Genomic DNA, 27,702 nt, shown 5'->3' on the forward strand with positions numbered 1-27,702 from the left:
GGAGAGACAGAGCATGAACAGGGGAGGGTCAGAGAGAGAGGGAGACACAGAATCCGAAACAGGCTCCAGGCTCTGAGTTGTCAGCACAGAGCCCAACGCGGGGCTCGAACTCACGGAGTGCGAGATCATGACCTTAGCCAAAGTCAGATGCTTAACCAACTGAGCCACCCAGGTGCCCCTAAAATATCTCAATGTAGTTAGAATAGTCTCAAAAACTTTTTAATACAAATAAATTAATTCTAAATACCAATGCATTTACAACTAATGTGAATAACTATAGATTTGTTGTTTTGATATTAAGTATTGATTCAAAATAACTCCTTTTAGGGAGAAAAATTATTTCCCAATGCTAGCTGTATCTAAACCTGAATGACTTTATGGATGAATGTCTGATATTATCATATATATGTGAGGATGATATAAGCATTTATACATGCTTATTTTTGTTGTATAAAGTCAGATTAAACATTCTCAGCAGATTTATATTTAAAGTGCAAAAAAGTCACTATTCTAGATTTATATTGAATTATTTTTTTTTCTATTTGCAACTTTCAGACATGCATATATGCATTTTTGTGTATGTATCTAGTATATATGTATGTATATACATCCTATTCCTGCCTTTTACAAACTCAAGAATCCCTTCCCAATTAATGTATATGGTAAGCAGGTGAATTATACAGAGAAGAATTTAAATATCTACATGGCTCAATAATATGGAATTTACTCTTGAAAAATAAAAGTCCTTGTATGTATATTTTGTTCAACACCTCCTGGGTGCTAGATGTGTACTTAAGCATAGATGATTAAGCCACTGAAAACAATCTCTTTTTGTTAAGATATCAAAGTTTCTAGCAATCCAATTAATGGTGATTATGTGTGCATAAACATATATGATCTATAGAGATTATGAAATAATGTTTGATCTTTATTAGTATCACTAAAAGCAGACTGGACAGTGTAATTTATTAAGCATTCTAAATCATTAATAAAATTTGGTCTAATTGTTTCCATTTTTGTTATATAAAATAAACATTGCCAGCAGATTTATATTTTCAATGCAAAAAAAAAAATCACTTAGATTGCTATTATATTACCATTTGCTTCTATTTGCAAGTTTCAAAGAAGTTCATTCTTATAAATTAAATATGTTCCTTAGATATAAATCGCTAAATTAAAATACTCGATTGTCAAACTTTTTCATCAATAACAAATCATATTCTAGTCAATTAAAACAAAGTGATAGTCTTTTTGATAGGATCCTGATGATTTTCTGGGTTGTGAGACTTAAATAGTGTTATTAAATTACGCACCCTTCAAGTTTGTAGCAATTGTTAACATCACAACAGCACATTTCTTCATTTAACGAAGCTCACGTGCCCACTACAAGCACTTTCCTAGGCACTGGACAAACAACAGTAAACAAGCCAGACATCATTCCTGCACTGTTGCAGCTTACAAAATAGTTTGGGTTCAGAATCCATAAAGCCTATTTTCTATAAATAAACATCAAAAAAGCTAAATCTTTGGGAAGAATAAAAAGATCAAAAGTGTCGCTTCTAATTAAGATTTATTCCTAAATGCACTAATAAAATTCTAACGCACCTCCAGCTCTTAAGTGCAAACAATTTAGTTCAAACAAACTATTAGTGCTGATGGTAAACAGGACATTGGTCACAATTTTCTAATTTTTTTTTCTATGGTGATATTCTTTATTTAGCATTATGACTGAAATATTAAAAAGCTAATAAACAGCCTTGGTAAAAGGAATCTTGAAAGACCCATGTGCACACTCCATGTGTGCGTGTGTAGATAAAGAGGGAGTGAGAAAGACTTCGAAAGAATTATTGTTTTATTCCTATTGGTATCTTTGGCTTAAAAATATACAGTTTGGCTTCTGAGAATATTTTAAAGAAAATAAGTCACCAATATTTAAATTGTATTAATTTTTTAAAGTAGAAAAGTGTCTGCAAAAGTTGTTGATATAAAATTTTTGAAGCCAACCAAATAACTAATTTCTATTTTTGTTGGGGAAGAGAAAGGAAAGAATAACAGAAAAATTGGATGTTACACAATAGTAAATTTTATCTGCATTCAAGGTGCTCCTTAGAAATAGTAAATAAACTCTGATTCAGACTTGTTTTCACCCGTTTTTCTCTCTGCCTTCTATTGCAAAACCAAACTCTTACTACTTCTTTCTCAAGATTCAGTTCTTCAGCCATTCGCATGATCTCTTGAGAGGAGGGTTTATTCTGTTCTCCAAAGTGTCTCTCCAGAGCATCTTTAGCAGCGATACTGAGTAGGGAGGGGTATAGAGAAGGGTGAGATTAAGGTGTTTTAATGATGTTTTGGCAGATCAAAATTCAATAATGTTGAATTTCATAAATATCAACATGAAAATATTTAAAGACTCTGAAAACATTTCCAAAGCTTCAACAAAGATAAGTGTGTAGCCTGTAGAACATTTAGATGCTTGTGTTACACAGGGTACCGTAAGCAGAGTCACAGGAAGAAATAAGGGAATTTAGACTTTCTATGTTTATCCAACTTTGTGCCACTAGAGGGCACTGACTTCCTGAAAAGGAAATGAACACTTCTGTGGGCATTTCTAAATGTCCCTCAGAAATCATTTAAGTTATTTATAATAGGTGAGATGTTTAGTGAATAACTCATCGACCAAAACAAAATGTATATTTTAGCATTTCCTCTGTAATTTTCACACAAATTACCAAAAGATGAGCCAACAGTCTTTCTAGCTTGAAATGCAAGGAATCATGTTGGACTTTAAGAGAGTGAAATACTGATTGCTACTTTTGCTATTTTTAATAACATAGATACCATATTGCCAGAGCAAGACATATCTGAAAGGACAGCAGAAATAAACACTTTGTATAAGTAATTGTTTAATTCTTGTTTTAGCCAAAAACTTGTGGAGTGAGTGTTCTTGAATCAAATAACATACTTTTCCATCAAATGTTAAAAAAATTACTAGCTCTAGGTTATTAAATTATGCTTTTCCACCAATCTTGTTTTTTCAATGGACTCTATTCACCATGCATTTGTGTTATGTTGCACCTATATTATCCTCAAATACTCTTCCATATATATATATATATATATATATATATATATATATACACACACACACACACACACTATGTCTATATATATATGAATATATATATAGATATACTATATATATGTATATATTCCATTTCCTCTATACCTTTTAATGTCTCAAAATACCTTATAGTTGTTCTTCGCTTCCTTTTCCTTTCATTTGCTCCCACTTTTTCATTGTATAACGCTGTAATGGGGAAAAGAGAAGCAATTGCAAAAACAAAGTAGGTTTTAAAAAACTGTCAGATTTGAGTTTCAAGTTTTCTTTATAAAACAATGCAAAATAAAGTCTATACATTTTTGTTTTACAGTTTTGCATTCTGTGTTATTTTATAGTACAAGACCCAACACAAAAATGTTAAGGCAGAAATACTAACTCTGCAAAGACAAACATCTATAAATGATGACGCTACCATAGTTTCCTTGGAACATTTTATTGAAATGCTCTCAAACTTTGCTCTTTATCCAGCTTTGATGGTAGTATGAGTAGGTAATTTTATTACATTAGCAATTGCTTATGTACTTATTTGGAAGACGGTGTGTACAAATTCTCTGCCTACGGTAATATTAGGTTATAAAAATTCCTGTACAATCACTATGGTATAGCACAGAGCCAAAAAATCTGGATGTGTTTAAAAAAAAAAAAAAGTCATGTCATCACCTCATGCCTGTGCCACGTTATCTAGAAACCTGTTCTTCTACAGCTTACCTTCTCACTCGGTTTACCCTTCTCAGTAAACTTATTTCTATGCTTTCATTATCCTTCCTTTTTTTAGTATTATGAAACATTTTTTGTAATATGAAATTTATTGTCAAATTGGTTTCCATACAACACCCAGTGCTCATCCCAATAGGTGCCCTCCTCAATGCCCACCACCCACCCACCTCCCCTCCCTCCCACCCCCCATCAACCCTCAGCTCATTCTCCGTTTTTAAGAGTCTCTTATGCTTTGGCTCCCTCCCTCTCTAACCTTTTTTTTTTTTTTCCTTGCCCTCCCCCATGGTCTTCTGTTAAGTTTCTCAGGATCCACATAAGAGTGAAAACATATGGTATCTGTCTTTCCCTACCATTGTTTCTAGGTTAAAACATCACACAGCCCTCAGAGATCTAACTTCAGTACCTCCGACTTGCTCTGCTTCCTCCAGCCATTTTGATAATATTGCTTTTAGTTTGCATGCGTTTTTAAAGCTGAGCTGCAGGTTTTCAAATCGGCAAATAGTCGTTTGACTGAATTCTGAGCCATGCACAGCTGCCAGGGCTTCCCCAACATTGGTTTGGGTGTATCCTGTGAGAGGGCAATAAAGACCCATTAGCTCCAGCTGTTCAAGAAAGATTCACTTTGGTCCTTTGGTCTTTAACTATTAAGTATTTCTTTTAAGCATATGCATTGGCAATGTACAACTGTTTAGTAAGTCCCATGTAGAATTGTCAAATACTTCAAAAAATACTCTTAATTTTTTCTAGAAGGCAAAAAAATTCAGACAGGAACATCTACCATTCACAGTACTTAGTGACATTGGATAGAGGTGTCAAACATTTTATAAGACACTAAAACATTTTTGCTGTCTTTATTAAATGTCTGATGATATATGCTAAAAAATACAGTGTATTAAATATGATGCATAAAATGTATGATATATCACAAATATTTTTATCTCAACTATAAAATTTTCAACTATATTGCTAAAGGGTACCAAGTAAAACTAAGAATTATGTTTACTTTCCCTAAAAACATGTTTATTACAAGACCGTGATCACCCAGTATTTTACATGTATCTTTGAGGACATTTATTATATCATTTGGTAATGCTTCAGGCCAAAGATCCCCATCGATTGTCCCAAAACATTTTTAGAGTACAAGTTGATATCAACCATCAGCATTGAATTTGAAATATTAACAGCAATATAAATAGCTCATTGAAAATGGTTGTTGTAAAGATGCCTATTGCTGTGTTTATCATATATAGTCATTGCATATTAATTCAGGGCCTATAGCTATATATCTGTATGCATAAAATGGTTACATACAAGGCCCATCAATAAATATTACAAAATTACCTGTGGTTCATTCCACAGGTGCGGAGGGTGGAACTATCATTTTCAATCCATTTAAAAGATACACTACTTCATGAATTTAAATCAAGGTTAATTTTTATAGTTATTTTATGTTAAAAAACACTATTGAATAGAAAGCATGCAAAGGCTATCTACAGTTCACAGAGAAAGAATTCCAAATGACTATAAAACACATGAAGTACCGCTTTTCAATCTTCACTCAAATTTAAAATGAAAGTACCGTGAGGTACCACTTTGACCTATCTGATTTACCTGATTTGCAAAGACCCAAAAGATTAAACCACATTTTTCTTCAACAATTTTATTCTGTGTGCTGTCGGTCACTGTTCTAAGTGCCGAGGATATGCTTTTAAGGAAAAATAAAAATAAAAAATTCCTGCCTTCATAAAGATTATATTCTGAGCAGTTTGCCAAGAGACACTCGTGGTGGTAAAATTTGGTACAACCTCTATACAGACCAATTTGACAACATCTATCAAAATTACAAATACACACACTTTAAGAAATTGTGTTTTTAACACATGTCCTACATATAAATTTATGTAGGTACAAAATGGCATTTATGATGTGAGTCATCATAGGATTTTTTAAAAATGAGTTTGAGAGAGAGACATAGCGTGAAAGCAGGGGAGGGGCAGAGAGAGAGAGAGAGAGAGAGAGAGAGAGAGAGAGAGAGAGAGAGAATCCCAAGTGGGCTCTGCACTGTTAGCATGGAGCCCAAAGTGGGGCTCAAACTCATGCACTGCGAGATTGTGACTGGAGTCAAAATCAAGAGCCGGATGCTCAACCAAATGAGCCACCCAGATGCCCCTGTAGGAGGACTGTTTAACAATGTAAGATTGGAGATGACCTGAATTTACCATCAATAGGGACTGATTAAATAATAAATTCATGTGACGGAATTTGATAGACCCATTAAAAAAAAACTATTAGGAAAGCTCTCTAAAGTAAACAGTTAAATAAAAAATATCTGGGGGCACCTGAGTGGTTCAGTTGGTTGAGCATCTGACTCTTGATTTTGGTTTAGATCATGATCTCATGGTTTATAGGTTCGAGTTCCATGTCAGGCTCTGCTGATTGTGGAGCCTGCTCGGGATTCTCTGTCTCCCTCCTTGTCCAGCCCTCTTCTAAATAAATAAACATAAAAAATATTTTGAAAAAAATCTATATTGAAAGGTCTCTGTAGTTGCTTATATGTACATAAGGTATCTCTGGAAGGATGCAAAGAAACCTGATAAACAGGAAAGACAAACAGGATATATTTCACTTACGCCCTTTATGCCTTCGAATCATATGAATGACTTATCTATTCCTAAGTTCAAATAAAATAGAAAAACAAGTCCTTCTAGACAAATTTTGAGGTAGGTAAGTGGGAAAAAATAGCATTAATTTAAAAACCTATGTATTTAGGATATTAAGAATTAACAAGGAGATAAAGGTTTTTGTAGGATTTCCATAATTGGAGTAACTTATATCCACAGCAGAGATGTAGAATGAGAACTGTCTTAGACTTCTGAGTAGAGTATAAGAGACTGAACAGTAATATAGTAAGGATTTGCAGACTAAGGTGTATGCCTGTTACTCTTAAAAAGTGCATACCTAACTTAATTCTTCTCACTTTAAATTCATTGGCAAACTTCTCAAGTTCTCGGATTTCCGGAGAATCCATGTCTATCGGCTCTTCAATCAATTTACTTTTCCGCCTGAGTTCCTGCTTGAAATCAGTGACGGTGGGGTCTTCTGCCAGAAGAGGCTGGTGCATGGGAGGAAAGCCATGACTCAAGGTGTGGTCAGGAAACTTGTAAAGACAAGGGGTTAAGCTACCTGTGAATAAACAAAGAGAGGAAAGGAAAGGGATTTGTAATTGTCCGCCATTTCTATACAAGCAAAAGTTTTGCACCTTTGAAACCATTATTTCCCTACAGCTGTCAAAATTAAAAAAAAGATTTTTTTTTTCATATTTATTTAAGAAAGAGAGAGGGGGAGGAGCAGAGAGAGAGAGGGAGACAGGGAATCCCAACCACCTCCATGCTGTCAGCCCAGAGCCCAACATAGGGCTTGATCTCAGAAACTGTGAGATCATGACCTGAGCCGAAATCGAGTTGGATGCTTAACTGACTGAGCCAACCAGGCGCCCCTAGCTATCACAGTTCTGAAAGGTTAAGTAACATTCAGCCTTCTAAAATAGCAGTCAGAGTAGCTTAGTAAAAATGATGTTTCTTTTCCACCTTCCCCAGAGCAGCAAAAACAAAAATAATGCCAAAGGAAAAAAGCAGGGAATTGCAAATAATTAAAATAGAAATAAGCAAATACTCTCAGAAGTATGTTTCCCATTATTTCATTTTTCTCTTAAAAGACACCTGTTCCTGTGAATCTGAGGTTCAACTAAAACTGGAATGTAGATTTCAATCTCTGTTATTTTAATTCATTACGCAAATAATCTGTGATGTTTATCATAAACAAGGCATATGCTTAAAGTGCTGTGCTGGGAAGTTTTCTTAGTATTAGAAAATTAATTTTACAATATTAAGAAGCTCCCCTGTTTTATCAGTCAATGCTTAATTTCAAGGGAAAATAATCGTGTCTTTTTTTTTAATTTAACAAAGGCAGGTGAAAAGAAAATAATGAGAACATGAAATACATTAATATGGTTAAATAGATTCAAGGAGTGAAAGGAAAAAAGGTAATTTTTAAAGTTCTATTAAAAGGCAGCATCCAGATTTCTTGAAAAGTATACAATATAATGGAATCATTTCTTGATTATTATTGAAGAAGCAAAACTAATGACAAGGAAGGGTGCAATTCTAGATATGATAGGCAATCGCCCATAAATGATGAAGCATTAGATCAACTGATTGGGCTAAATAATAAATCACAAAAACACTAAAAGATGTAATTTTTTAAAAATTTCTTCCAGATTTCATTCTGTACTAGGAAAGGAGAGTCACTCTCAGTTGAATGAGTGGCATGAGTGGATGACAGGACAGCATCAGCCAAATTTCGACACATTTTATTTCTGTTTTCCTCATCGATACATTGTTTTTATTGGTAGAGATTTCACTTCAATTTATAGTTAATGACACTTGTGTAAGCAAGACATTTTATACAAATAAAATACTTGGTAATTTATCATTTTTCTTATGAGTATAAATAAATATTTAAGCTAAAAATAAATTACTATAGAATGTATGCAATAATCATTCTTGGAAACACTGAAAAAATATATCAAGTTTATGCTACCTATTATTTTTCTATAAATACATTCACAAATCAAAGACATGAGTAATAATGTAATTTTCTAGAATATATAAATCTTACATTAATATATCAACATGTAATAACCAAAGAATAGTGTAAGTCAGCAAATGATCGACTTGCATTATTTATATGACAATATGTAATTATAAAGTGTGCCCCTTTCCATAGACTATGTCCTTTTTGGGAGCAAAGTAATATACAAGTGAGGAGTTAAACAAAAATAGCAGAAAATAAATTTAGCTGCTGTGAAATATATTTGAAAGAAACTATTCCTGTCTAAAAAAATTCATGCTTCTTTTACAAACCCAAATTACCCAGTTTTACTTTTTAAAGTCAGTTAATTGTCCACTCTATGCTTTAGTGGGTGGTATATTGATCAGACAAGATAAAATTTTCAAAAGCAGTTCTATCAATTTTTAAAATGTTTATTAATTTCTTTTTTTTTAATGTTTATTTTTGAGAGAGAGAAAGAGACAGAGAGTGAGTGGTGGAGGGGCAGAGAGCTAGGGAGACACAGAATCTGAAGCAGCCTCCAGGCTCTGAGCGGTCAGAGGTCGATGTGGGGCTTTAACTCATGAACCATGAGATTATGACCTGAGCCGAAGTCGGACACGCAACTGACTGAGCCACCCAGGTGTCCCAATGTTTACTAATTTCTATTAGCTTTGCATTTCTGCTAGTTGAAGTAAAAGAAATTACATAAAAGGAAACCGATCACGTTTATTTTAGGATTTGCTTAATATTTATCTCAAGACTTTGCTTCCACTTAGGCTTTAAGAGTCGGTACTCAGATATATGAAAACAATCTTCACTTCTTGTATCATTCAGAAACACCAAATGTCACTCAAGACAATGATGAAGTACTATGAGAAAGAGTAAAAGCAGCGAGACAAAAATAAGCTGCTGAGGTTTTTTCTCTACCTTACTATTTGATTATTTTTTGTATTGAAGTATATTTGACACGCAATGTCACGTTGGTTCAGGTATACGCCATAGTGATTGGACGACTCTGTTTGCTGTGCTTGCTCTAAGCATAGCTACTGCCATCTGTCACCAGATGATGCTGTTACTGTATCATTGACCACAGGGGCGCCTGGGTGGCTCAGTTGGTTGAGCGCCCGACTTCATCTCAGGTCATGATCTCACAGTCCGTGAGTTCGAGCCCCGCGTCGGGCTCTGTGCTGGCAGCTCAGAGCCTGGAGCCTGTTTCGGATTCTGTGTCTCCCTCTCTCTCTGACCCTCCCCTGTTCATGCTCTGTCTCTCTCTGTCTCAAAAATAAACATTAAAAAAATTTTTTTAAGCAATATCATTGACCACATTCCTTGTGCTCTACCTTTCATCCCTGTGGCTTACTCATTCCATACCTGGAAGCCTGTATCTCCTACTCCCCCTCACACATTTTGTCCATGTCTCTCCCTCTTTCCTCTGGCAACCATCAGTTTGTTCTTTGTATTTATGGGTCTGTTTCTGCTTTGTTTGTTCATTTGTTTTGTTTTTTTAGATTCCACATATAAGTAAACTCATTTGGTATTTTTCTTTCTCTGACTTATTTCACTTAGCATAATACTCTCTAGCTCCATGACAAATGGCCATCTCATTCTTTAAGGCAGAGTAATATCCCACTGTGTATGTATATGTGCCGTCTGCTGTGTGATTTTACACATTTAATGTATTTTAAAGCACTTCAGATAACTCATTTTACCTAAGTCAAACTTTTATTTTCCATAAATAATTAAAAGATATGTATATGCTATATACATAGCATATACATATAAAAGATATGTATATGCTATGCCATAAGGTCTGAATTTATTAGCCTTTGTGGTCATCGTTTTTGATTTTTCTTGCTGACCATAGTCACACACTGCTACAAATCTACGTGATACTTTGTGCTGTGTCCACTTCACACTTGTCATCTTGTCTTTATATAAGTGAAATAGAAACAAATTTTATTCACAATTTAAAAGTTAGAAAATTTAAGTAAAAGGAAGTTAAACAACCTCCATTGGATGCTACAATGAATCAACTATACAGCTAAAACCAGATCTAAAGTCCAATGAGCACTGTAATAAACCACACTGAAATAATCACCTCATTCAATTTTTAGGCAATCTGTACTCAGGTAAGCCAAATGTACTTTCCTTTAAAGACATCTGCAGTTTAAATATGTTTGGCTACATTAAACATATACTTTCAGACGAAAATATTATAGCTTATTAAAATATTAGAAGAGAGCCACCTCTAATTCTGGAAAATTATAGAGGTAGTTTATACATTATAAATACCCTGGAAAGGGGTGCCTGAATGGCTGAGTCCCTTAAGCATCTGACTCTTGATTTCGGCTCACGTCATGATCTCACAGTCCATGAGTTTGAGCCCTGCATCTGACAGTTCAGACCCTGCTTGGGATTCTCTCTCTGCCTCTCCCCTGCGTTGTCTCTCACCCTCTCTCTCAAAATAAATAAATAAACTTAAAAAATACTCTGGGGAAATCAACATTTAAAATATAAATTTGAACGTGAGTCCATGAAAAGTACACAGGAGATACTATGTTCAAAGGTTTGGCATCCAGAGCAAAGGAAAACACAATGTGTGATATGTTTGTATTTTTCATTAAGTGAATATATCCACAGTTATCTGCACAGACACATTTCTCCTGGAATTAACTTTAAACAGAAATTCATGACAGTCATAAGCAAAGGCAAAGTGCTGTGTGTCTCATATGATCCTACATTTGGGGGAGAGTGGACAGTGACTGGTAGGGTATGTATGGAAAGATATTAAATCTTTCTGAAGCACTGATTAAAAACAAAAACAAAAACGGGGCACCTGGGTAGCTCAGTTGGTTAAGCGTCCGACTTCGGCTCAGGTCATGATCTCACGGTTCGTGGGTTTGGGCCCGTGTGAGGCTCTGTCCTGACAGCTCAGAGCCTGGAGCCTGCTTCGGATTTTGTCTCCTCTCTCTCTGCCCCTCCCCTGCTCATGCTCTGTCTCTCTCAAAAGTAAATAAATGTTAAAAAAGAGATGTCATAAAAAATTTTTTAAAAATGGGAAGAAGATAAAAGAAGCAATAAATCCTCTGTAGCCAGAGTCTCATAAACAATTTCCAAAACACGGATAAAGCAGTGGGAGCCTAGAGAAGCACACAGCTAAACCTCTTGGAAGTGTTTGCACCTTCTTTACAGTCTGAAGTATATTTTCATGTTGTAGATTAATCCACCCAAACCTTTCTTTTATTTGTGTTGGGAGAGGGAGAGGGAGAGGGCACGAGCAGGGAAGGGGAGGAGAGGGAAGGAGAGAGAGAATCTTGCACCATCAGTGCTCAGTCAGATGTGGGGCTTGAACTCACAAACTGTGAGATCAAGACCTGAGCAGAATGCTTAATGGACAGAGCCACCCAGGTGCTCCTCACAAAAGCTTTCCTAAATTGCTGGGTCATATATTTCCATGTGGCGGACGTGGGAGAAGAAAAGAGGTAAATCTTTTAAAGCTAGCAATGGGGAGGCCGAGGTGGCTGGTTCAACACACTACGGTATGGGGCGAATTGCTCTTCCGGAGCACGTGGCTCTGGATGCTGACAATGTCTCTGAGGGTCCGGACTTGAAGCCTTACAAGAACACACAGGGGAGCCAGAGGGACACAGTAAAATTCACCATTTTGCTGGAGACATGCAAAGGAATGTGTATTTCAATGTTTCCATTCATTCATTTATTTATTTGTTTGTTTTTCTTCACACCTGACCAAGTGAGGCAAACCAGAAGTGTGAATTGTGATCTTTTCTATGCACGGGGAAAATCTTATCCATATACAGCAGGGATCCTCTGCATGGTTTTATAATTTATTTGGAACACAGCCATGCCCATTTCTTTCCACGTGGCCTGGGAATGCTTTCCTGCTACAGTGATCAAATTGAGTAGTTGAGAGACTAAGAAAACTTAGGGAAAATGCCTCATGTTACTGCTACGAAACGGTTTTTTCTGATTCAGAGGTTAAAAAACAAACAAAAACCCCAAACCTTCAGAATTACTTCCTCCCTCGAGTCAACACCACCAGAACAAGTTAGGGAGAAACAAAATAAAAAAGGAGAAGTAGAAAAAAGGAGGAGAAAGAAGGAAGAAGAGAAAGGAAGAAGTGAAAGGAAGAAGTGAAAGGAAGTGAAGAAGTGAAGGAAGAAGTGAAAGGAAGAAGGAAGAAGAGAAAGGAGAAGAGAAAGGAAGAAGAGAAAGGAAGGAGTGGGGGAGGAATGAGGAACTGCAGAGGGGGAGACAAAGGAGGAGAAGAGGAAAGAAAACAACTTCAGAATGAGAGCTGGGCTCCAAAGTTGACTATTTCTCTATGTCAACCATCAAACTGATTTCTGTTGTCTATTGCATACGAGCAGTTAGAGAGGGCATTTTCCGTCATAATTATCTTTTCTTATTCACTTATTATTAAAAAGAAACAAAACAAAACAATGCGGGTGCCTGGATGGTTCAGTCAGTTACGCTTCCAACTTCAGCTCAGGTCATAATCTCACAGTTCGTGGGTTCTAGCCCCATGTCAGGCTTTGTGCTGACAGCTCAGAGCCTGGAGCCTGCTTTGGATTCTGCATCTCCCTCTCTCTCTGTCCCTCCCCCATTTTCTTTCTTTCTCAAAAATAAACTTAAAAAAAAAATTCATCTTTCCAAACCTCAGCTATTTTACTTTTCTCTTGAAATTAATTTTTTTTAATGTTTATTTTTGAGACAGGGAGAGACCGAGCATGAACAGGGGAGGGTCAGAGAGAGGGAGACACAGAATCTGAAACAGGCTCCAGGCTCCGAGCTGTCAGCACAGAGCCCGACGCGGGGCTCGAACTCACGAACTGTGAGATCATGACCTGAGCCGAAGTCAGACGCCCAACCGACTGAGCCACCCAGGAGCCTCCCTCTTGAAGTTAATTTTTAAATGAGGACTCTCATACCTCATTTTGGCTTGGCCGTTATATAACATGACCTTCCTGTGTTTAACACACATTACTGTGCTGCTGATTTGCTCAGTTTCCCCAGGATGGTGGGCAGAGCGGACAGCCCACTGAGCGTGTTGCCTAGCTTTCACCCCCCTTCAGAAACTGGAGAAGAGAAACAATTTCAAATACTCAAGAATTAGCATTTGAGGTCTTTTTGTTGTTCTTTTGTGTTGTGTTGTGTTCATCTAGAAGAGACTTTGAAGAGCTTTTTTTAAATTTTTTAAATTGACATTGAAAAATTTTTTAATTTTAAATAAAGAGAGTAGGGGAGAGGGGCAGAGGAAGAGAGAGAGAATCTTAAGCAGGCTCTTTGCTCGTGCTTTGACTGGAGCCAAAGTCAAGAGTCAAGAGTTGGACGCTCAACCTACTGAGCCACCAGCCTCCCCTTAAAGAGCAATTTTAATTCACTGTTTCCTGTTATCCATGTTGTAGGCTGTTGAATAATCTAAATTCTCAGGGATGAAGGGACAGAAGAAGGCATTTAGCTGCAACAGTATCTAAAGAGAAGATCATGGGAAAGCCAGGTCAAGTTGGTACAAATTTGCCACAATTCAACCTCAATAAAGTTGTAGCTCTCACCACAACTCAGATAGGAAGAGACTGAAACTCAGAGAGGCTAAGTTGAACAGGTTTGTAATTAGTTCATGGTGTGGCTAATTCATCGTTCCCCATGAATCTTTCTCTTTGGTGTGCCCACATATGGATAAGGCATGGTGGATTCATTTTATAATTTAAAAAATCCTCCCTACTAACCTTAACAAATATTAGCTATGGCTCTTCCCTTCCAGTGGGTTATTAATTTAACAAAACATTCAAACTAAATGTAAGCATCAGAGTACGGGTATAAGAGTAAAATAAAGCAATTTCACATCCTTTGAAATATATGTCTTTCTCTAGATTCCTTTCATATCGCATACATGACAATAAACCTGTCTTTATTGTAGATAATAAGACGCTTCTGTGGAGTGTGGGCAAGTGGCTGATTTGATGAATGCTCTGAGGCTTCTCGGAAAATTCCAATGACATAGCCAGGTTTCTCTGGTGTATTTTATATCTCTGTGCTCTTATTTTTGAATTCCTGCGTTTTATAACTCAATTTGTGTAGCTTCTCTGGGGATAAAGACAGAAGAGTTCAGATTCTCTGGGGTTTAATCTATGATGCAAAAACCAATACTAAATATATGTCAAAATAATGACATTCCAATAATAAAGCATATCACTCTCAAAAGATATTCAAATATAATCTCGATGCCTGCCATGGTGAGTTTTTCTTTCGGTGACTAAATATAAATAACTTTTAAGACTCTAGCGATACATTCAAGTCTTAGCATGACCATGTTGCTGTTCATGTCACTAACGCAGGCTTTGGATCATTTTAAAGGGCTTTTCTGGAAGCTCTCCTTTTCAACTGCAGTGAGGAAGAGGGTTTGCTGAGTGCCTGCCGAGGGGGCTTGTCAGTACAGCCCCCGCTGCCTGTGGACTCTCATTGTGAGCCTGGGCCTGGAAACTAGAAACGGGTTAGAATTCTCAGGCCAGCTGCAAACCCACTAGGGCAGTAGCCTCAAGGGGTAGGGAGGTGGTAGCAAAAACCATCTCAGTGTTTGGTCTGTGGTGAACCTCCATCCTCTGCCACCTGTTGCTAGTTTCGAAGGCACCTCAAGTTGGACCTGGCTTTGTGGTCAGCAAGGCTGCTCCTCCAAGAGACAAGAGTCACGTACAGCCATGTGCTGGTCACATCTGGTCTTCAAGATCCCAGTGTGGTGTGGGCCATACAAAGCATTCTGCCTACACCTCTAGTGGCTCAATGCACATTCTACTATGTTTATAATGAGAGTAGCTTATCATCAACAAGGGCTGTTCTCATTAACCATGAATACTGATTAACTATTAAATATATGGATCATAAATAATCAGTCTTCCAAGGGGAAAAATATGGCCGTCCCCATTTCATAATTACTAAAAAAAGATACTAGGACTTACAGGTCTTCATTAGTCTTCATCTTACCATAAAGGTGAGGATACTAGTTTATGTAGAATGCTCATTGACGGAATGTAAGTGGAGAATATTGTTTCTGGAATAGCTTTAAGTTTTAATGTTTTATTTAGTCTCAACATGAAAAAAATTGGAGAAATTAAATGTTGAACTAAAATACTTGTTAAATTTTATTTCAAATTTATAGTTGTAAATCCATGGGTTCCCCCCATCCCATCACTTATTAGGGCTGATAATAAGACACAGCAGTTAGAAAAGATTTCCTCAAGAGTGCTTGGGTGGCTCGGTCAGTTAAGTGTCTGACTCTTGATTTCTGCTTAGATCATGATCTCACATCTCCTGAGATCAAGCTCCACATGGGGCTTGAGCTGACAGCATGGAGCCTGCTTGGGATTCTCTTCCTATCAAAATAAATAAACTTAAAAAAAAGAAAATATTTCCTTAATATAGGATTCATTTATCTAAAGCTTCTCCCTCAGTATCACACATACTCTCTCTCTTATTTTCTCACATAGAACCTCAGTAGTTTATTGTCACCCATAAGGTTTCTCTCCCTGTAGTAACCAATATAAAAGGTCAAAGAATACCCAAAAAATATGTATACAAAATTGTGTACTTTATTAAACCCTTAAAATCTTTTGTCTGGCCATATCTTAAAATTAAGTCATAAGGTTTGTTATGAATAGATTAGGTCAGATTTTCCTCTTAAGAAATGTGTTATCAGTGCTTTCATACAAGCATCAATAAATAATTAACCTTGATCTAGTGATGCTTTTTTGTCCAGAGGAAAAACAAAAGTAACTTCAACTATTTCAATCTCATTTAAGACTAACAACAACTCAGAGCTGCCACAGCTTTAAACAACTATCACTAAAGCCGCTACGATTCACTCTTAGCTTTCAATGTCTTATTTACCTTCACGGGCCAAATGTCCAGAAGAAATACTGCAATGAGGGAGATGTTGTAGAAGTCTGTGCTGTCTGCTTTGGTAGCCACATGAGTTTATTAACACTTGAAATGTGGCTACTGCAACCAAAGAACTAAATTTAAAATTTGACCTTATTTTAGTTTATGTTTAAACTTAAATAAGCACGAGAGGCTAGTCACAACCATATTATAACTGGTGACATAAGTAACATCAATAACATCAAGTGACAATCTGCAGTTTGGCAGTAATGAATTAGAGTAAAATTCATACAAAGCAAACAAAAGAGTTAAGCACAGAAGTTCAGGGTTATGTAGAATAAGGGCAATCAGGTGTAACCATTATGATCTCTGAAGGTATCACATATTAGGGAACATTTCAGTAAGTAGTGGTTTACCAGCAATTTCCAAGGTTAAGAGATAAGAACTTCATGACACATTCTGCTAAAGGTTCCCTCAGACCCTCCTGAAGCCAAGACTACGCTGTATGTTAACTAAGTTGAGAATAAAAAATAATAAATAATAAGATTCTTTCAGACCCAAGAAATCCATCTTAGTGTCCCCAGACTCAACCTCACATATGCAGACAATTTTTCTTACCTGCCATCACTCCATAGGTCGATGGCTGGTTTCCATAATGACAGGAAGGAACAGAATAATGAAGTCCTGTTGCTGTGTTTCCCAACGATGTCACCAGGAAATATGCACACAAACATTTAGGAGTTTGGATCAAAGACAAAATAGACGGGACTGGTAAGAAAATGTATGAGGATTCAAGACACAGTCATTTCATTGCAAAAAAACACATTTATGGGATTCTTAAAGTTATATGGCAATAATTTGTTTTCACAAATTCTCTGCTGAGGAGGCTAAAAGCAGAAATCAAATTTTGTCTTAGGTAACCAGATCATAAATTATCAATGTGGATGATAACAATCTTTAATTATGTTGTGCTCTATGAGGGGTGACTGACCGGTTTGGACATTGGCCAATTGGGAGTTGCAGAATTCTTGTAGGTTCCATCTCATATACACATTACAATAAACTGGAGGAATAATCTCGTAAAATTCTTGTATAATATGGTTGTATATAGTGGTCTTTCTCTAGAAGAATGGATACAGAAACCAACTCTTGAACAGTCATTATCTCTATTCTCCTAACAATTTCTTCCATCAAAGAGAAAATGGCCAAGCAACTGGTCTCTATTTGGATACAGTCATAAAAACCCCACTAAATGCAGATGTTGATGAAAAATCCATGAGAGTGGATGATGTCTTTAGGTTGATGTTGAAATAAAGAAGTTTTCTGGATGCCCACAATCAATGCAAAAATTCTAATAATAAAGCTGGTCAAAAAAAATTGTTGAGTGACTTGAGATCTATAAAGTTTGAAAGCAGTATATAAATATTACCTCATTCATAGTTTTACTTGTCTTGTGGAATCAATGTGTATTATGAAAATAAACTTGAATTGCTAAACTTTCATCAAGCTTTAAGCATGAATCACCAAGTTGACTAAAAGTATGGGTATTGACAATAAAACCACTCCTTATGTATTTCCTCATTTTTCCTTCATATGCTGAACATAGTGATAGGTTTGCATAAATATGATTATAAATTCTTGAATAAATATAAGATATTATTAAGTATAGAATTAGAATCCTTTGAAAATTCTGAGATACAATCTAGTGATTAGAGATATGAGGTCACTTCAGAAAGCAACATTTTCTCTTACTATTGATAAATCTTCAAATTTTCATTTTAAAATTGACATGTAGAAAGACCTGAAGTAATTTTGAATTATAATATTTTATATTATAATGATCAAATATAAAAATCTCACTATGCAATCCAAAATTAAACAAACACGAAACCCATGTTATATCCAATGCTCTTTTCATTATAGGCATTATTTCTACTTCCTTACCTAGTATATTATAATTTGATCTGATGGAAAAATTATAAAATCAAATGCTATAATCATGTATTTAAATATTATTTAAATATATATTTAGAATAGATATATCTATTATTTAAAATATACAATTAACTGTGATAAATGCTTACATTTAATTATAGCACATATTTTTGGTTAAAATATTTTATTATATTTTCCAAAAAATATTTTTGGGAGACTTCCATTATTGCCTTTTTATTTAAATTATGAGAATCTTTGGTAGATGAAAAAAAAAAAACCCTCTACATTAATAATTTTACCACAATCCAGATACATACTCTCTAGATTTAAAAAAAATTCAGCTGCAGATTAATCCCAAACTTACTTATGAAAGAAATTTACTTAATTCAAAACTTTGTCCGCTTATAAATCTACTTTAAAAACTTTGTTACTGCATAAAGAAAGGGTGCATTAGCAACACATACCTATTTGTATTTGAAACAATATATTCAAATTTTCAAGTTTAATTTTTACATAAGAAAGTTCTGTAAGAAAATATTAAAATTTCGTTAGAGATTGAAGTCTCTTCAGAACTCAGTTTTGAGAGATTTTAACTCAGTTTTATGGGTTCTAAATGTTACATGTGTCTTCTAGTTTTGATTTTTGAATTTTGAATTATGCTAAAAATATGTTTGTTAAAATCATTTAATTATTTTATTCTTTGAAATCCGTAGTTTTTGGTATTGGGAATCATTCAGTTGTGTTTACTGTGAGGTATATGGCTGTTTTTGGATATGGTAAAACCAAATACATCTTTAAGATAAAGAAGTAACACCTTTTAAACACTATTTAGGCTATTGCTTTAGTTTGCTCTTGATCCATAAATGCTTACATAAAAATGCTTTTTGGATTAAAAACACCCAGACTCACTGTTATGTAGAAAATCCTCTTTATAGTAAAACCAACAATTGAAATTACAACGCTTACTAATAGTTCTTTAACAATTTCTTAGGTACTTTGGCTTTTTAAATGTACTTAATATTTAACTTAAATTAAAGGAGAAAATAAAAGAAGCGAGGAGATTCTAAACTAACAAGATCCAAAGGATCCATCCTGAAATCTTTAGGCCCAGCCGCACGGAGACCCGGATGGGAGTCAGTACCTGTAGACATCACATTGGTGGCGTGGTTGGAGACCGGGAGGCACTCGGCAGCGCTGTGATGCATTATCAGAGGCAGAGTTGCAGAAGACTCGGAATTCAGAGGTATAAAGGTATCAGCCGAAGTAAAAGGTTGGCAACTCATTCCCACAAGAGAGTAGAAAAAGGAGGAGAACTGCTGCTCCCCAAATCAGAGTTTGATTATATTACTGTTTCAAAGGGCCGTTTCAAATCTCACTACCTGCATATATACATCAGGAAGGCTCTGAAGCAACCAGGAGGGCGCGTGCTGGTATTTATACTGCAGGGAAATCCCTTTCTACATGTTAATCGTCTTTTTCCCAGGGGTATTGCTTTATCAATCTGAACCATCTTCCTCCTCACCCACACATAATCCGTGCCCAAGAGGGAACCTGGTTCTGGGGTATAGATGGACGGAAAGGGAGAAATCTGAAACTTTGACAACTTCAGTAATTCAGACATTTTAGAAAGGAATCAAGAACTTCAAAAATAAGTGTCCCTCAAAGAAATAATCCTAAAGTGAATTGAAAAATACTAGGTGTCTTTTTGCTACTAATACAGTAACAAATGTTTATATGTGAGAGGTTTTTTTTTTTTTTGATGACTTCTCACTATATCTTGAAAATAACATAAAAAATACATACTACAAAATTTTAAGAAACTATAAATATTAAAAGTTTAAATCAAAAGGTCTAGAGAAAACTAATGAACAAATATATTGCCAACTACTGATTCAGACTCAACAATGCAATTTTGAAAAACTGTGAAAACCATGCTGGGGATACTGTAGCAAACATAAGTAACCTGAGAGCCATAGATATTACTGACATAAGCGATGGCCATACTTCATAAGAATTTTTTTGAAATTTTGTATTATGGAATGTTTCAAGGTAACTTGGAATTGGTTGTTTTGTGCTAAACTTAACATTGACAAGATACTTTTTCAAAAACCTTGCAACTTGGACACTTTGGTACTAACCAACTGATATTTTATAGGGAAATATAAGGTTACTCAAATCATTAGATACTGACTGAAAAATATTTATTGTGTGACATGTTTTTTCATTCTGAATTCTGCATCTTTGAAGCTCTCTTAGTTTTCTCCAAGGAGAGAAAGTCAGAAGTAATCAAAAGTATTTATTACACTCTTGCAGAGTTTAGTTTTTAATTTTTCAAACTACATAAACAAAAAAAATGGTTTTCAGTGTGTTTATGAAGAGAATTTACTAGAAAAATTAAAATTATAGAGAAATTTAAATAAAAATAAGTTCCTTGGACAAAGAATATTTTAAAAAATAAGCTAAACGAAAGAGTCATTGGAATATGCTGGTAAGTATATTAACCCAGTGGTAGTGAGGAGCACTGGAAAACCTCCCCGGACAAAAAGAAAAAGCTTTCTCAGCAGTTTGTCATGCTATCTAAAATTCTACAGTTGCAATCTTAGACAGCATTTCTTCAATGAAGTTTAAAAATTTTTAACTGCGGTGTGAAATGCAAACCAGAATGCCCCCGTTAAAATTGTATAAAACCAGGGGCACCTGGGTGGCTCAGTGGATTAAGTGTCCAACGTCAGCTTAGGTCATGATCTCAGAGTCCGTGAGTTTGAGCCCTGTGTCGGGATCTGTGCTGACAGCTCAAAGCCTGGAGCCTCCTTCATATTCTGGGTCTCCCTCTGTCTCTCTGCCCCTTCCTGGCTTGTGCTCTCTCTCAAAAATAAAACAAAACCAAAAAATAGATGTTTGGTTTGTATAAAACCAAAAACTGGATGTTTTGGTTTGTATAAAACCAAAAAATAGATGTTTCCAACTGTAAATTTATCAGTTTTGTAAGCGGTTTTAATATTGCATTATATTGAGTTGTGTAGATCTATTACAATTTGACCATTTCTTTATTGTTGGGTATTTATAATCACTTTCTGCTTTTTATGCTTTTTACTTTTATAAATAACAATGCAATAAATGTTTTTATTCTAAACTTTTTTTACACAAAGCATTTTCACAATATAATCTGTATTTTACAGTATTATCTAAATATCCTCCCATAGGACAGGTTTTCAGAAGTGGGATTATTGGGTTTATCTTATTTTTAAAGGGCTTATTTGTTTTTTTTGTTTGTTTGTTTTTGTTTTTTTTTTTTTTTATTATATGAAATTTATTGTCAAATTGGTTTCCATACAACACCCAGTGCTCATCCCAAAAGGTGCCCTCCTCAATACCCATCACCCACCCTCTCCTCCCTCCCACCTTAAAGGGCTTATTTGAAGGGGCACATGCACCGCAATGTTTATAGCAGCACTATCAATAATAGCCAAATTATGGAAAGAGCTAAAATGTCCATAGACTGATGAATGGATAAAGAATGTGTGGCATGCACATACATACATATACATATATATATATTATATATATGTATAATATATATATTATATATTGCATATATATATTATATGCAATATAATGGAATATTGCTTGGTGATCAAAAAGAATGAAATCTTGCCTTTTGTAACTACGTGGTTGGAACTAGAATATATTAAGTGAAATAAGTCAGTCAGAGACAAATATCATAGGATATCACTCCTATGTGGAATTTAAGAAACAAAACAGATGACATATGGGAAGGGAAGGAAAAATAAGATAAAAACAGAGAGGGAGGAAAACCATAAGAGACTGTAGAGAACTGTAGAGAACAAACAGGGTTGCTGGAGGGGTATTGAGTGGTGGGATAGCTAAATGAGTGATGGGAATTAAGGAGGGCATTTGTTGGGATGAGCACGGGGTGTTATATGTAAGTGATTAATCACTAAATTCTACTCCACAAACCATTATTACACTATATATTGACTTGGATTTAAATAAAAAAGAAATACATTAAAAAAATAAAAGCTCAGAAAACAAAAGATCTTTAAAGTTCTTAAAAAACATTCCCAAATTGCTTAAAAAAAAAAAAAAACACAAAACCTAAGAGTAGTTTTAGGTTCACAGCATAATTGAGCAGAAAGTATGAGAGTTCCCATATACTCCCTGCCCTCAAATGTGCACAGTCCTCTCCACTATCAAAACCACCCACCAGAATGGTATATTTGTTACAACTGAATCCACATTGACACAGCATTTTCACCCTAAGTCAATTATTTCAAAGTTCACTGTTGTTAAATATTCTATGGGTTTTGACAAATGTATAATGACTTGGGTCTACCATTGTAGTATCAAGAAAATACAGAATAGTTTCACTGCCCAACACATCCTGTGTTCTCTATTCATTTCTCCCGTCTAACCCCTGGTACCACTTACCCTTTTTATTGTCTACGACGTTTTGCCTTTTCCAGAATGTCATAGTTTGAATTTCATAGAATGTAGCCTTTTCAGATTGACATCTTTCGCTTAGTAATATGCATTTAAGATTCCTCCTGGTGTTTCATGGCTTGATAGCTCATTTCTTTTTAGCACTGAAAAATATTCCATTGTCTGGATGCACCAGTTGATTTATCCATTCACTTACTGAAGAATACTTTGTTGCTTCCAAGTCTCATGCATTATGGATAAGGATGCTAAAAACATTTGTCTGCAGATTTTCGTGTAGACATAAGTTTCCAACCCCTTTGGATAAATACGAAGGAACATGACTGTTGGATTGTATGGTTAATGTATGTTCAGTTTTGTAAGAAACTACCAAAATGCCATCCAAAGTGGTGGTACCATTTTGTATTCCCACTAGGAATGTATGAAAGAGAGAGTTTCTGTTGCTCCATATCCTTGTCAACATTTAGTGTTGTCACTATTTTGGGTCTTAGCCATTCAGGTAGATGTGCAGTGGTATCTCATTGTGTTAATTTTTTAATTCCATGATAGCATATGTCATTGAGCATCTTTTAATATGCTTATTTACAATCTATATATCTTCTTTAGTGAGGTGCTTATTCAGGTCATTTAATCATTTTTAATTGGGTGTTAGTATCCTTGTTGAGTTTTACGTGCTTTTTTTATATTTTGGGTAACAATCCATTATCAGATGTGTCTTTTTTAAATATTTTCTTCCAGTCTTTGGCTTACATTCTGAATTAATTTTTCAAGCAATTTATTCTATTATTATTTGGTTTCAAATATCAAGAACAAGTTGAACGAAAAATAGTTGTTTGTTATTAGGAGACATGGGGTTTCCTGGAACTCATGGAAATCAGGCCATTGGGAGAGACTGAATAGAAATTAGAAAGCCATCTGCTAAATCTGACTCACCTATCTCCTTTTCTCTGTGTCTCTCACATTTCTCAATCTCTGCAAAACAGCCTGGCTGATTCTCCATCTATGGCCACTTCACGTATCTCCAGATCATATCATGCCTTAAGCTTTTTTTTAATGTTTATTTATTTTGAGAGAGAAAAATCACAAGTGGGGAGGGGCAGAGAGAAAGGGAGACAGAGAATTCCAAGCAGATTCCATGCCATCATCACAGAGCCCCATACAGGGCTCAAACCCACAAACTGTGAGATCATGACCTACGCGGAAATCAAGAGTCAGACGCCTAACCGACTGAGCCACCCAGTTGCCCCATGACTTAAGCTTTTAGCCAGGCAAAAAGATTACCTTGCTACTGCTCAGTTTACATTCTGATTGGCCATGGCTATGGATGTGTTCTAGAGGTAAAACACTGTTCCTGGTACCCACACTTATGAATGGATTGGTTTGCACTGGAAGCACTCAGGCATTTGTAGACAATAAGTGATAGATTGTTATCTGGGAAGACATTCATAAAATGCGACAGATGCTGTTCCACCATTTTACAAAAGCACCAGTAGAGTAAAATTGACAATTCTCTTGCATTCTCAATGTCAATAATAAAACTAAATACTTAGACTTTATTAGTCTGTTAAGACAATGACATCTTATTAATAGAAATTGCATTTTTGATTGCTAATATGCTATCTTTTCATATATATGTTATTTGTGTTTAGTTTTGTTAGCAGACAGTATATTTCACCTTTTATAAATTTATTTTTTAACTTTTAAAGTGGATTTATTTTGAGAGTGAGAGAGAAAGAATCCCAAGCAGGCTTCGAACTGTCAACACAAAGCCTGATGCAGGGCTCGAACCCACAAACTGTAAGGTCATGACCTGAGACAAAATCAAGAGTTGGATACCTGATTGAGCCACCAAGTGCCCCATTCACCCTCTTATTGAATATCCTTTTGTTTTATTATCAATTTATTTATTTTAAAGTATATTAATATTTTTGGTGTTTTCATTTTATGATTAAAATTTTTCTAATTTCTTGTTTGTCTTTTAAATTTATGTTGGACACCGACATACATAATATTTTAGGTAGGAGCTAAATTAGTTGACCTTTTGTGCATTTCTTAATTTTAAGATTTTAAATTTTCTCTTACCCAGAAATTATATTTATTTATTTTTGCTTTGTGTTTTGTTATTTTGGAGACTTAAAAATTCCCTTTGGGGCACCCAGGTGGCCCAGTCAGTTAAGCATCCAACTTCAGCTCAGGTTGTGATCTTGCAGTTTGTGGGTTTGAGCCCTGCATCGGGCTCTGTGCTGATGGCTCAGAGCCTGGAGCCTGCTTCGGATTCTGTCTCCCTCTCTCTCTGCCCCTCCCCTGCTCCTGCTGTGTCTTGGTCTCTCAAAAATAAACATACATTAAAAATTTTTTTTAAAATTCCTCTTGACATAAGCTGCCATATTCATTATATTTCTAGAGTTTCTTTATAATTGTTTAGATACTAATGAATATTATAGCGCAATTTGAAAACTATCTGATAAATAAAAAGAAAAATCTAATCAGGTTAAGCTAATAAAGGAAAATATAGCAGAAGTCTTGGGCAAATTTAGTAGCCTCATTCATTGTATCTTGTCTTCAATTAAACCAAGGAGTTTTTCTTAAATACAGTATCTAAATTTTGACAGAATGATCATATTGTGCGAAAAACCTACAAATCTAGAAAACATACTATTAAGAAATAATACTCAAATCTATCTCCAGGTAAGAGAATTGAGAGCTTTTATTTTTTTCATATCTATGTTTTCTAATTTCTCCATGTGTTTGCTTGTGTTGAAAACGATAGTGTAGGGATGCTCGGGTGGCTCAGTTGGTGAAGCGTCTGACTTCAGCTCGGGTCATGATCTGACAGCTCAGAGCCTGGAGCCTACTAAGGATTCTGTGTCTCCCACTCTCTCTCTCTGCCCCTCCCCGACTCATGTTCTGTTTCTGTCTCAAAAGTAAACACTAAAAAAAATTAAAAAAAGAAAACTATAATGATTCAGCATGTAGATAGATTCTGGAGCCAAACTGTGTGGTCTTTAACTCAAGTTTTACACCTTCACAGCTATGTAATGATTGGGAATTAACTTCACCTTTCAGTGTCTCACTTTATCTTATCCAAAAAAATGGAGATAATACTTAAAAATACTCATTTCATTTAGGACAATGCCTCAATAAACAAATGAACAAACTCTCAATAAATATTAGCACTTATTAATAAGTGCCCTTTTATATTAATGTTTATGTTTATTAAATCTACATTCTTTATGAGTATTCCATCTAATCCTGACATTAATCCAATGAGGTAGGCTCTACTGTACAGACTGGGAAACTGAGGCGTGGAGAGGATAAAGACTTACCAAAAGTCATACAGTAAATAGTGGAGCTGGTATAGGAATTCAAGTAGTTTAAAGCCCAAGCAAGCCACATAATACTTATTGTATTTTATTGTACTTATTGCCTTTTATTGTATAAGAAAAAAGTATGCTGATATTGAGATTTATCTAACTCCATTCCATATCTCTGTGCACCTCTATAGGTAGACTTTTTGTTTGTCACATGGCTTCAGAGAGATAACATGGCAAAAAAGATAACTTTCCAAGATATGTAGTGTCCTATATTTTCAGCATCTGGATTGCTATATCCACCAATAAGGAATATGCAGGTATATTACATGAAAAACATAGACATTACCTCTTGTGGGGCAACGGACCGGCACTGCTGAATAATTTAACCCTATCAAATAATTCATTCAATTGATGTTATTATTTCTTCACCAACTTGCAGTTCAAAGCATTTCATACTGATTCAAATTTGTGGGTATTTTAAATATATGGGGTACCTGGGTGGCTCAGTCGGTTAAGCATCTGACTTTGGCTCAGGTCATGATGTCACAGCTCATGAGCTCAAGCCCCGTGCTGGGCTCTGTGCTGACAACTCAGAGCCTGGAGTCTGCTTCAGATTCTCTCTCTCTCTCTGCCCCTCCCCTGCTCATGCACTGTCCCTCTCTCTCAAATTTAAGTAAACATTAAAAAATTTTTAAATATGTGTGTGTGTGTATATATATATATATATATATATATACACACACACATATATATACATATATATATATATAAATCTATCTACATCTGTAACTATATACTTATATTTACATACATATAGAAAGAGAAGGAGAGAAAAGGAATTAAGATGGGGGGTTCCCATTAGGATATGAAAATGAATCTAAATTAATTTATTCAGATACTCTAAGTGGCAATAAAATGTAGTATTCCCACAACTCATAACTTTTGAAAAGATGATGAATTTTACTCAAAGCAGTTTTTTAGGGAAAAGATTATACAGCCATATGGCCTGAAAAGGAACTCTGTCACATTGGAAGCAGACATTATTTAAAGTGCACATCAGTCATGCACGCCATGTTTGGCTCTTTATTGATTGTGAAAACAGCTTTGAATGTGTGCATTATTCAGTTCTTTCTTACGTAAATTCTTTCATATCCAGAAATCAAGGTTCTTTATTGCCCAAGGAAGAGATAATGTCAATGGCTTGCAACCTTCCTGAAGATGAATGCTGTCTTAATGCTGTCTAAAGGGTAAACTCATTACTTATGGAAAATAAATGTCAAGGTGAGACACTGACTTAGGAATGATGCTCACCCATAAGGGCCATATCCCCATTGTACTATACAGTTCATGGATAGATTTATCATTTGTCTCACTCACTTAAATAGAATAAGTCTTGTCTAAACAATGGACTGCCGCGCCTGAGTTAATTTAGTTGGGAAACCTCTTTGCTCTGAATTTTATTAGACAGCATTAATATACGATGCATAGAGGTACATTTTGAAGTGTATAAATCTTTGACAAGAGATGTTTTCAATTTGAACCTGAATTAGAAGTTACATTTTTATTTCTTAACCTCATGATGAAAAAAAAATGATTACTCTTTAGTAGCCTTACTGAGTGACATAGGCATATCATATGGTGTAACAAGAAATA

General features: G+C 35.3%; 1 protein-coding gene across 1 annotated transcript; it reads right to left on the reverse strand.

Annotated features, from left to right (window-relative positions):
- Nucleotides 1-1,713: 1,713 nt before the first annotated feature.
- POU1F1 (POU class 1 homeobox 1) lies at nucleotides 1,714-19,690 on the reverse strand. Its single transcript, XM_045501686.1, has 6 exons — nucleotides 19,419-19,690; nucleotides 16,961-17,032; nucleotides 6,797-7,021; nucleotides 4,242-4,406; nucleotides 3,247-3,307; nucleotides 1,714-2,295 (listed from the first exon to the last, which is right to left on the reverse strand). The coding sequence occupies exons 1-6, from the start codon at nucleotides 19,558-19,560 to the stop codon at nucleotides 2,085-2,087; spliced, it is 876 nt and encodes a 291-aa protein (XP_045357642.1). The 5' UTR covers nucleotides 19,561-19,690; the 3' UTR covers nucleotides 1,714-2,084.
- Between the last annotated feature and the right edge of the window lie 8,012 nt (nucleotides 19,691-27,702).

Source organism: Leopardus geoffroyi, chromosome C2, assembly GCF_018350155.1.
Source record: "Leopardus geoffroyi isolate Oge1 chromosome C2, O.geoffroyi_Oge1_pat1.0, whole genome shotgun sequence".
In the NCBI taxonomy this organism is placed as follows: domain Eukaryota; kingdom Metazoa; phylum Chordata; class Mammalia; order Carnivora; family Felidae; genus Leopardus; species Leopardus geoffroyi.